The 12240-nt window shown below is 43.2% G+C and overlaps 1 protein-coding gene across 4 annotated transcripts in view; it reads left to right on the top strand.

Moving 5' to 3' along the window:
• TSC1 (TSC complex subunit 1) overlaps positions 1–12240 on the top strand; it is a 46264-nt gene that overhangs the window by 12421 nt on the left and 21603 nt on the right. For all 4 annotated transcript variants that reach the window (XM_067541895.1, XM_067541894.1, XM_067541897.1 and 1 more), the window contains 6 exons: positions 3909–4101; positions 5065–5168; positions 5950–6102; positions 7492–7636; positions 10113–10267; positions 11048–11121. In XM_067541895.1, the coding sequence (XP_067397996.1) occupies positions 3996–4101; positions 5065–5168; positions 5950–6102; positions 7492–7636; positions 10113–10267; positions 11048–11121 (737 nt within the window). In that variant the 5' untranslated portion in view covers positions 3909–3995. The remainder of the gene's footprint in view (positions 1–3908; positions 4102–5064; positions 5169–5949; positions 6103–7491; positions 7637–10112; positions 10268–11047; positions 11122–12240) is intronic.

Below are 12240 nucleotides of genomic sequence, written 5' to 3' on the forward strand. Positions count from 1 at the left end.
ATCACTGGCTTTAAGGGTGCTATTGCCACGTTATTCACAACTGCTGTCTCTTGTAATCATAACTGGCTGACCAGATCTACATTAAAGATTCATAGCCCCCTGACGAGACAGGCATAATCCAAGTGTCTCAACCAACATATTCTTAACAAAACAGGGTCTAATGTTCAAGGTTGCATATAATTCATTGGTTTTACTGAGTGTAATCATGAACTCTGTTTTTCCCATGCATATGCCTCCCTTATAGGTAATATCTCTAATAGCCTCTTTCATTTAACATTACAGCAGAGTGAGAGCTCTGCTATAGTTAAGGTTAAGACCAGTTTTTCTGTTTCAGAGCACTTACAGTTGAGCTTTAATCGACATGGTTACATGGATTGACTTGGAATGCCTCATGGGAGCTTGGGTTATTTTAGTGATCCAAATTTGGAGGCATTTGACCAAGGGGTTTGAAAATACAGCACCCAGGGGGAAAAAAAACAGGCTTGGTTGACGTTGACATGTTCTGGTAACTGATTTTTGCTCACGGATAGAGATCAAAACAGGACTCAGCTCATTGCACCATGATCTCAGATGTTTGCAGGTTATCCCAACAGAGTGCATGGCACCCCCGCAGCCTTTATGGGAGCATCAAATTAAAATCTTTTTTCAAAAAGAGTTAGCTTCTCCAGTTGGGTGCGTAAGGAGGTTTGCATGCCTCTTTGCGTACCTCATAGCATCTCTGTACACATGCTCGGTGTAATCTATCTGGAAAACTACCTTGTATTATTATAGGGCAGAAACCTGAAGTAAAAAAAAAAAAAGCGGGTACGTTGTGCCAATCTGCCTCTGTCAAAGGGGGATTCTTATTTTGGAGAAATACTATCTGAATACGCAGAACATTCAGAAGGTGTTGAAACTATTTTAAAAAAGAAAATGAACTATGAAAGCAAATGCTTGCTGGGCGGGGAGGGTGACTGGGGTAGAAGAGTAGGTGGAGAGAGTGGGAAGGGGGACATGGATGGGAGTGAGTGCACAAAGACCTGGGGGAGACTAGGGGTGGGGCACCTCAGTCCCACATTCCCATGCTTTGTGTGTGCTGCCATGTGGGGGCCCTCGCCCATTTACAGGCGTGTGACACACCATCTCCCCACCCCACCCCCGCCTGCTGCCACGAGAGACAGGTTCTGGAGGAGGCTTGCCTATCTGGAGAGCGTCTGAGCCCCTACTCCTTGCCTCCACGCCCCACTCATGCCAGGCTCTGTGGGGGAGGACTACCCATCTATGGCAATCTGTCCCCCACCCGCCCTCCCCCCATTTCGTGTGAGCCAGGTTCTGGAGGTCCCTGAGTCCCTATCCCTACCTTATCATGTGATTGGTGATCTGAGGGTCCCTGCTCTGCAGTGGCATGTGAGCCCTGTTCCTTGCCCCGTGTGTGCGCTGGGATCTGGGGGACCCCTGCCCATCTATGAGGTGTGACCCTGTCATGCTTCATGTGAGCCAGGTTATTGGGGGGCTTGCTTTTATTTGGGGAGGGGTCTGAGCCCCAATCCCTACCCCTTATGTGAGCTGGGATCTGAAAGTCCATGCCCTCTGGGGGTGTCTGAGCCCCCTCTGCCTCCCTCCCCTGTGTGTATGCCAGGATCTGGGGGCCCCTATCCCTGTTCCATTTCATGTGAGCCAGGTTTGTGAGCGGGGGGGTGAGAGGGGGGTCTTGCTTTTGTGGAAGAGTCTGAGCGCCTCTCTATACCATCCATGTGAGCCAGTATCTGGGAAGCCCTCCATCTCTGGGTGGAGAGCTTAGAACAGACATACTCAGAACATGCTCCAAGAACACATTGCGGAGGCTGGGGTGAGGAGCTGAGAATGGGTATGCTTGACACACATCAGAAACTGTCTAGCAGGGGGGAAGGGAGAAAGGAACGCTCGCTGTTGTGAAGGAAGTGGCTCTGTCTCAGAGCTATTGTTTCAGGCTCTGTTCATCTCCATTAGGTATTCTTGTTTAGTTGAGAACATCTGATTGAGATGAATGGGCCAAGTAATACCTCTGAGCCTGCAGCGAAGTTTGAAACCCATTCTGGGCAGAGATCTGAGAATGAGATCTACACATTTGGGAAAAATCTGCCTCTGTCAAGGCTTTAATTGGAGAAATGTTAGCTGAGTACAGCAGAATATTTAGAAGGTGCTAAACTGTTTTGACTAGAAAACAAATGATGTGTGAATGCTCACTGCGTGGGGAGAGAAGGGGTGAAAGAGTATGTGCTGGGAGGGGAGAGATATAGGCCTACAGTGAGGGATGGGGGTGTTATGGGGACATGGATAAATGGGAATGAGTGGTAGAGGAGGGAAGAGTGATGGGGAAGAAGTAGAGGTTAGGGAGAGTGGGAGGGGTTGGAGAATGAGGAGTAGCAGAGGAATTTGGAGCTGGTGGGGTTTGTCAGCCTTGAATTCTCCCATTTTGTGTGTACTCTAGGATCTAGGGGACCCCTGCCTCTCTGCAGGAATCCTCCATATAAGCTGTGCTTTGAGGTGGGGGGACTGCAGGTAATACACATTTAAACATCTGAAAACACCAGAAAATAAATAGTTCATACACATCTAGACTTAAACTGCTACAGTGGCGCAGCTGCGCTGTTGTAGCGCGTCAGTGTAGAAACTAGCTATGCCTATGGGAGGGGTCTTCCGTCGGTGTACTTAATCCACCTCACCAAGTGGTGATAACTAGGTCAACAGAAAATAGCACTAGGTTGAAAGTAGAATTCTGTACTGGGCGTTAGGTTAGCATAGCTATGTTTCTTGTGTGGGGATTTTTCACACCTTTGAGAGAGATTGCTATGCTGATGTAAGTTCCCAGTGTAGACCAGCCAAGGGCCTTTTGATTATTACCTAGCCATAGCAACATATGTGAGAATTATAACTGTCCAAATGACCACTATCTCCTACCAACAAATGTTTTTCTTTGTTTAAAATCTAGGAAATTAAATTGCAAAAAATGTCATTAATGCAAAGTTAATGTTGCTCGGATAGCTCATGCCCTTCCAGAATGTCAAATTCCACAAAACCCAAAGTTCTGAAAACCAGGAAATAGAGAGTCAAGATAAATGCCAACACAATTTTAACTTTGCCCTTTCTCAGCAATGCACCAATACACCTATGAGATGAACACTCCTACTCTGCCTTTTCACTGTAATGTAGACTATCAGCCTTTGCCCTGTGCTCAAACACCGAGCCTCCTTTACTGACACAATATCATACTAAAAAATTTAACAACCACTTCCTACATTTTTACAAGTCCTTCACACATGAACACAGGATAGTGCCTAAACACATCCTTTCCTGTACCCATCATTAAATCCACAGACTGCTCTCATAGTGCACTTCACTACTGACAGTACCCGTGGTAAGAAGACCCCAGTGACCTGCTATTGATACAACCTGCACAGTTCTGCATTTGAAATCATGCAGACTGGAACTTCATGGTACATAGGCACCTCTTTCCTTTGATATTCACATGGGGGACTCAGACCCGGATCTCCTCTATCACAATCACAGCACTCTCAAATTGCTCCAATGTATTCCTCCACCATTCAATACGGCTACACTTAACACAGTGAATACAGCTGGAGTGCATGCATATAATGCCCAGCAGCTATTGCCAGCTCCAGGGAGGCAGAGTTGAGGTTGCATGAGCATTTACCTTCAATCTATGTTTCCTGGTTTTCAAATGTTTGAGTTCCGCTGAGCTCGACGTTCTGGAAGGGCACAAACTATCACTGGGCAATCTTAAATCTACATTAACAAACTTTTTTGCCATTTAACTGTCAAAGGGATAGTATTGCAGCTAGTAATAGAGCACTGATGAGGTCTTTGAGATGAAAAAGAATGAGGGAGATATTTTCTGTTAATATCTATACTCTGCTCTGTCTTCCCAGTCTGGTAGGGGCACCAATGAGGAACCGGATGAAGTTTTAACTTGCACATTCACATAACACGTGCATAAGCCTATAGTAGTAAACAGAATGGCCCAGCAAGCAAATATTGGTGAGCTTCTCTCTATGATGGATTCTTCATTTCTGCCTATCCAGGAAGATATAACAACGGTCTTCAAAGATAACCTCAACTCTGGTATGTGCCTCTTAGATGTTAAACTAAAGGGTTGGCGTGAAAGGAAGCTTTGCATAGAAGCACGCAAAAAAGTTGAAGTTCACTATCAAATCTACTCATTATCTCCTGCAAATGTGACTTACTCTGAAGAAACCCTTTATGTCGGAGGCAGTGATTGCTTCAAGGACTAATGCTCCTTATGTTTCCCTTGCTAAAAGAGACACTTCTTGGAAGGTCTGAAACTATAACTCTTGATTCTTTAAGACTGTCTTCTTGACCCTTTTATAAGGTCATAGGGTTTCCTGACCCTACTAATTTAAACATGTGGGCCCCAGGTTGTAAGTATATATCACGCTCCCTTCCTACCAAATATGTCTGAAAGGTGTAGGTGTTTCATCCACCTTACTCATTTCAAACAATTACTTCCTCTTGTGAAATCCCATTCTTCATTTTGCTGTATGAATGATTTCTGCTGCCACTAAGAGTATTTCTAATGCTATTAGGGGACTCTTTTCAGTGAGCAACAGCATCATTACTCTCCTTGCCCCTAAATTTGCTCCATGTGGAGAATGGAGGAACTCCAACTGATTCCCAGACTCCACCCAACAGTGTGGAACACTGGCTGTACACTCCCTAAGAAAGGTTAGGCAGTGCAGCACATCTAATCGTTTAGTTTAGGCCACTAGAAAATTCTGTTGTCAGTTTTTGGGAAGATCCATTTTTCCTCTCCCACCAAGTTAGACAATCAGAAAGACACTTGGGGATGGGAGAAAGTAATTGGGAGGTCTCATTTTGAAAAACCCGGGTAACTTCCTGAAGGCTCTTGAACAAGATTAAAATAATTGTTGCAGAATTGAAGAACATTCTTGCATTCTCTATAATATTATAAGAATATAATATAATCTATTATATAATAGAGAATTCTTGTTCATTTTAGTTTATAACCTGTCCTATTCCTTTTTGTTGCTGATGACAAACTGATAGACCGTGGACCCATGCTTGTGAACACCCTGGTAGATTACTACTTGGAAACCAATTCTCAGCAGGCATTGCACATTCTGTCCACACTGCAGGAGCCTCATGACAAGGTAAAATAAATTACAGTTTCTGGAGAACATGGAGTATGACAGATATTACTCTATTATTAGAGAACCTTCTAAATAGAAGGCCAGTTAAAATTTTATTTTTTCCTCTTTGATGTAGAATCAATTAATGTGTTGTGTTTTATCTGTGTGGTAAGAGTAGTTTTGTTTGTTTTTTAAACTACCTCAAACACAAAACTTAATTTTGTTACATGGATTACTTAAACTGGGTCCATGCCTGCAATCAACTTTACCCAGTGATCACAAGAGGTGATTACAAAGCACATAGAAGATCTTTCATACAGATATCTAATATCCTTTACTTGTAATGTAATTGCTTTACAGCCTGTGGCAACAGCTGCTTATTTAATACTAGATTTGTTACCCATTGAAGGGTGGGGGAAGTGCAACTTCACAAGAATATGCAGGGATCCTGCAGGCATGAGGGAATTTTTAAATGAACACTTGGCAAAACTAACAGCTGTTTTTTCTGTAATGACTGAATCCTTTGGAGCAGAATGAGTTTCCAAACACAATGACAGATTCTGGCTTGAACAACTTTTTGTTGTCAAAGAGAGTTAAACTATATCCCTGTGTTGTACTCACTGGGTTGTATTCCTTCTGGATCCCTAGGCACACTTGTAAAACCACATTTAATTCCTGTAACTGAGAACAGCAACTTGTCAAACATACAGATTAGTGTCCTTTCGTGTTGTTCATCAGGTACCTGTAAATATTCTGTAACATTTCATTTTTTTTCCTACTCCTCTCTCAAATTCGGTTTCAGCACCTACTGGACAAAATTAATGAATATATGGGCAAAGCTGCTACCCGTTTACCCACTCTCTCGCTGCTGGGTCATGTAATAAGACGACAACCATCTTGGAAACATAAACTTTCTCAAGCACCTCTCTTGCTTTCTTTACTTAAGTGTCTCAAGGTAAGAACTATGTCAACGCTGCCAGTATTTATTACGTGTGTTATAAGGGGCCTTTGTTTGTAATATCTGGGTGCCATTTGCATAAATTAGGTAAGGGGAAGTAAAATTTTGACAAAATAGTAAGTGCTTACTCCCTTTCCATTAAAGCATACTGGTGGAGGAAGCTTACACTGTCACTTCCCACATCATAGATGTTCTGTGGAATCCTGACAACCCTCGGTCTGAATGCTTCTTGTTTTATAAACACTGAATTTCCCTTATTTTTACAACTTTCTATCCTTTGCTTCATGAAAACATGTAAAAGGTTAAAATACTAAGGTTAATATAGGGAGAAAGCAATGTCTTGTGATTTAGAAGGAGACAGCAAGTCAAAACTCATGGTTTCTTTTCTTTCCTGTGCCACTAACTTGCTGAGAGAACTTTCGTTTCCCCATCTGATAAATGAGTAGTAATTACATACCTGTATATACCTTACATGAGTATTATGAGAATAGATTGAAGTTTGTGAATCACTTCAAGATACATGAATGCAAGGTACAGAAATGTGCCTAATTAGTCATAAAAGTAGATTAGCATTAATAGTCACTATTCATAAAGCTTTTTTTTTTTTTTAAATTGGAGGCATCAGAGCAGACAGCATTTCTAGTTTGGGACCCCTTCAGTTACCTTAGATTTACCATACAACATTGCCTTTATCTAACATCAGTGATTTGTTTCAGCAGTGCTCAGTTTTTTTTGGTGTGCATTTCAGCAATCTGATAAGCTGATTGCAGCTAACCTCAAATGTTAATACTAAAGCTCTAAACTCAAGATACAGATTACTATGCCCTGGTCCAAATGGTTTCATTTTTATCATGCATCAGGCCATGTTACTGTAACAAGTATACTATTTAACTTATGTGGCTGTACAGAAAGAGGCTTGTATGCATTTAAGAGATGTTAACATGAGGACAACTGGGCCTAGCTTTAGTCATCTGCCAGCCATGTGGGAATACCCAGATCAAATTTCAAATCTCTTGGGCTGTGGAGACAGAGCATATTTAGCTGTGGATGGGCAAAGGTAGGTATACCAATAGTGATTCTCTTCATTCATTTAAGGAACAGCTATAAAGACTCCCTTTGGAGGAAGTCAACAAATCCTTAGGCATCACATCAGTGGTTGGAAAACAGGTAATAGCTGGAATCTCTGAAGTTCTTAGGGATCAGCAAGATTAAAGGGACAGGTATAGATGAGAATCCAAGGTCTGGTAGGTGTAGTTTAGGTATCCTTTGTGTAAGGCACTTTTGAGGTGGTGAATATGCAATGTCCATTGTATACTAGTGCTGTGTCTGGAAACAATGAAGCTTTACCATTTGAATTCTGACTAATACGGTTTTTCTTTATTGCAGACTGACACAGATGTAGTAGTACTCACCACTGGTGTCCTAGTGTTAATAACCATGCTGCCAATGATTCCACAGTCTGGCAAACAGTACCTTCATGATTTCTTTGGCATCTTTGGCCGTCTCTCATCCTGGTGCTTGAAGAATCCAGGTGAGAGATCTGACTTTGTTGCAAATGCGATATAGCACCATTACTCTGACTGCTGGTGAGCACTTTATCTTGAAAGACTAGTGGTGGGTTGCAGTTGAGACTCCTCGGGTTAGTTAAATGGGGAAAAAGAGATACTAAACCCAAAAGCTATTCCTTCTCTTTGACAACTAATGTCTGAATGTTTCTCTGACACTGTGGCGCTTATTGGTACAACACTCTGAAATGAGGTTTTCTTTGGTGCTTTGAGATCAATAGTGCTGCTGCTGCTGCCACTACTGCAAACACTACATGGATGGAATGCAACTCTGATAGCTCTAAGGAGATGGATGGACAGTTTGGTCTAGTACAGTGTTTCTCAACCTTTTAAGTAGCAAGTACCCCCTAACTTCTGAACATTTTAATAAGTACCCCAACACTCAGTTTTCCACTCTGAGAAATACAATCTTTTCCCCTTTACCACTGGACAACTGTATTTCTCATAAGGCAGGAGAATTCTGAGTTGTGCAGTACTGTGTGGCTGTGGCAGATCACAAAACCCCCTGCTGTTTTTCCCCTCCTTCCTCCTCCCCTTTCTCCATATAGGAGCAAAGGTCAACGCCAGCCAAACATTATGGCCTGATGGCGGAGTCATGTGGTGTTCTCCTCACACAGGTGGGAACTTGTGAGGTATGAGCAGGCACTAGCAGCCCACCAGAGTGGATAGCAGAGCTCCCCATGGCTATCCCTACGGGGGTGTGGGCCTGGGGCAAATCACACTGTGTGGGCCCCTCTTAAGATTTTTATACTGGTAAAATCTGGGACTCTCATAGTTGTCAAAGCTGAGCAGTGACATTGACAAGCAAGCCTGCGGGTAGAGCCTGGCTCCAGGACTGGGCTCTCCGCCTGGCTTTCTGGACACTGGGCTTTGAGCTGGGGAGGGGAGCTGCCACCTTGGCAAGTTGTAGGCAGCTGTCGCCTGGCTGCCTGCCCGGGAGGTGGGCGACTGCCACCTGCTCTGAGCTGGGGCGGAGGAGACTTCCGTGCAGGCTGGGACCTGGGGGATGTGGGCAGGCGGTAGGCAGCTGCTGCCTATCTTCAAGCCAGGGTGTGGGAAGCTGTCTCTCGGCTCAGAGCTGGGGCACAGGTGGCAGCCACCCAGCTGCGAACCCAGCTTGCAGGGCACAGGAGGCTGCCACCAGGCTTCCATCGGGAAACTGGGACTGGATAGGATGCCGGCGGTTGCCACCTGGCTTCTCAGAAAGCCAGCAGTTGCCACCCAAGCCGGAAGCTGCTACCTAGCATCCCAAGAAGCTAGCAGCTGTCACCCAGCGTCCCAGGACTGGTGCGGCTGCCGTCCACCTCCCAGCTAGGAGGTGGGACCGGGCAGGAAGCTGGCAGCTGCCACCCGCCTCTCAGCTATGACTGGGCAGGAAGTGGGCGGCTGCCGCCTGGCTTCCTCAGAAATCGGTGGCTGCCTCCTGCCTCGCTTCACTGGGTTTTTTGCTGCGTACCCCCTACCTGTGTCTTTTGTACCCCCCAGAGGTACGTGTACCACAGGTTGAGAAACTATGATCTAGTAGATGGAAGGATGAGAGAGAAAACTACTAGCTTGAACCAGGTGCCAATTTGGAGGTTCTCAGTTATGAGTGTTGGTTATGGATGTAGGATTTTCTGACAATGCCTCTGAACCAGTAACCACTAAAGTACTGGTAGTACTAGACTTTTCATTTTAACATTATTGGTCATAGTAATAGTCCATTCTGGCAATCCATAAGCCATTTTGAGGCACGACTCTAGAAGAGTTGCAGTACGTGTACGTCTTCTATCTGTGACCCTGTGAACAAATGCCATATTTGAGTAAATAGAGGTGTGATTTAGAAGGCTTATTTTGGCATTGATTAATATCATAGCTTCTCCTACAGGCCAAAGAGATGACCCAGTAGTTGCACAATTCAAACTTATGATATTTTTTTTTGCTGTGGTTATCATATTTTTGTTTGACTTTGAGCTTAAAGGGATGTCCTTATTGATTTGTTTCGTGTTCGGTCACTCATGCAAACTACAATTGTTGAAAAATTAACCCTTCCAGCAAAGGAGTCAATCTGACTAGTAAGTGCTTTGTTTTAAGGATTAATTATTTATTATCTGTATTGCTGTATCCCCAGGACCAGGACTCCATTGAACTAAAGTGCTGTAGAAACACGGGATAAAAGACAGCCTGAATAAATACTCCATTTCTGATTATACTGTTTAGTTCAGAGTTGATGGACACTTGTGAGGTGCACTTGTGTTACCTCTCCTTTCACATAAATGATCTTACAGTGTTGCTAAGCTGTGGTACTTCAAAACTGTCATTTGTCGTGAATCAGAAAAGGTATTCTTAAAGCACTGTCTCTTAACTTTTGACACTCAACTTTCTCTGATTCCATCAGCAGAATCTCTCTTCTTTCTCTCCTCCAATTAAGTCATGTAAAAAGGCTCCAACTATTTCCCCCAGGTCATGTGGCAGAGATCTATCTCGTCCATCTCCATGCCAGTGTTTATGCCCTCTTTCACCGCCTTTATGGAATGTATCCTTGCAACTTTGTCTCCTTTCTGCGCTCTCACTACAGTATGAAGGAAAACTTGGAGACTTTTGAGGAGGTGATCAAGGTAAAACCTAGCTTGTGTTCATGTTAGCTGAGATAAATGTGTAGTGTATAACCGCAAGAGTGTAGCTATCTGCCAAACAGAGCTATTGCAGTGATTTGATTGGATTAAGAGTACTGTGCACTGAAACAGGACCATGATAGATTACTGGCAGAATGGAACCTTTGTGGAAGCAAGAACAGCTTTCTAAATACTAGCCAGTCTGAACAATTAATCTAGCTGTCACACTTCTATAAAAGAGTTCCAGAGGGGTAGCCATGTTAGTCTGTATGTAGCACTTTAAAGACTAACAAATTTAATTTCAGCAGGCATAAGCTTTCATGGGCTTCAGCCCACTTCCTCAGATGCAGTTGGTAGAAATAATACAGCAAATATTGGCAACATATATAGGAGGCAACATATACATATCCAAAGGCATAGACAACAATGGGGTAGGTGGATGAAAGCTGGGTACTTGAGGCCTAATGACAACCATTGTTGTCTATGCCTTTGGATATGTATATGTTGCCTCCTATATATGTTGCCAATATTTGCTGTGTTATTTCTACCAACTGCATCTGTGGAAGTGGGCTGACGCCCACGAAAACTTATGCCTGCTGAAATTAAATGTGTTAGTCTTTAAAGTGCTACAGAACTCTCGTTGTTTTTACACTTCTGTAACTCTCTTCTAAACTTTTACCTATTGGAACTGCTTGTTGATGCTCCATTTTGGAGTTAAACATGGTACAAAGCTTTTCCAGTTGCACTAAATACGTATTTCTCTGTTTTGCCCCCCTTTTCCAGCCAATGATGGAACATGTACGAATTCATCCAGAATTAGTGACTGGATCCAAGGACCATGAACTGGACCCACGAAGGTATATAAATTGACTCCTCTGTTAGGAAAGGCTGTGAATGAGCAGCCTTTAGCTGTCCTTTTCAGAAGGCTCACAACAGAAGTTTGTGCCTGCCAACAGAAAAGTCTATGCCAGTGATACTCTGCAATCAATACTCTAAGGTACTCCAGATAAAACGTAAAGTTTCTGCATCCTGGATTACAACTGGGGGTGGAGGGACACACATTATTGGAGTAGATCATTTATCAGTTGTTGGCTTGGGGGTTGAACTTCATTTTGTATCTGGTGGGTGGATAGTTACAATACCTGAAAAAGATATTTTAGTTATGGTAGAAAGCCGTTGGTACTGCTGTGGTGTTAGTGTCCAAATTGTGTGACTAATCTGCTCTTTGTCCTTGACAGAATAAAGAGGAATCTGCAGTCTTATAATACGTGTTTTGATTTGACATAAGTTACTCATATCTGTTTTACTGGGGCAAGTTTTAAGATTGGCTTTTTTTACCTTTGGTTTGTTAGAAGTGCTTAATAGGATTTAAATATTTTAAAATAGCTTCATTGTGCCTGATTTGGTGCCTAGAAAATGGGCTCAGTTAACAGATCAATTCTTTTAACAGGTCTGTTTTTATGTGGCCTCAACTGTACTAGCTTTTTTAGAAGTAGGCCCATTTGCCTGCAGCAGCACCACTTGCTGCTTTTCTCTTGTCTCCACAGGCCCAGCAACTGAAGAGGAGAAATTGACTCTTGTTCCTGCACAGTAGTGCTCTTCCCCTGCTTTCAGAGCCACTAGGAAAACACTACTAAATGGGAACCCATTGACTATCACAATGATCAGTTTTGCAGGCTTCTCCCAGCTGCGTTTGGGTGGGGGGCAGCACCTCTAAAGAGTTAGATTGGCACAGAATTGTCAGTTAAAGCCCTTTGGGTTAGTATCTTGCATAAACTGTCTTGCTTCAAATTTTATCTTCTGGCCAAAAGCAATGCAGCTTCTAAATGGATAGCTTCCCATTTTTCTTACTATATTTTAACATGCAGTGAACTTCCATCCTCTGAGGTCTTGGCTAGTTCTAATTTGACTGCTGAGTTTACTTCTCAGTTGTACAGAGGTGAGGTTTACAAAGTGAAAGAAAGAAAGAAACATAG

The sequence above is a fragment of the Emydura macquarii genome, unplaced genomic scaffold, assembly GCF_026122565.2.
Source record: "Emydura macquarii macquarii isolate MOO-44397 ecotype Brisbane River unplaced genomic scaffold, CSIRO-AGI_Emac_v2 contig_691, whole genome shotgun sequence".
Classification (NCBI taxonomy): Eukaryota; Metazoa; Chordata; order Testudines; family Chelidae; genus Emydura; species Emydura macquarii.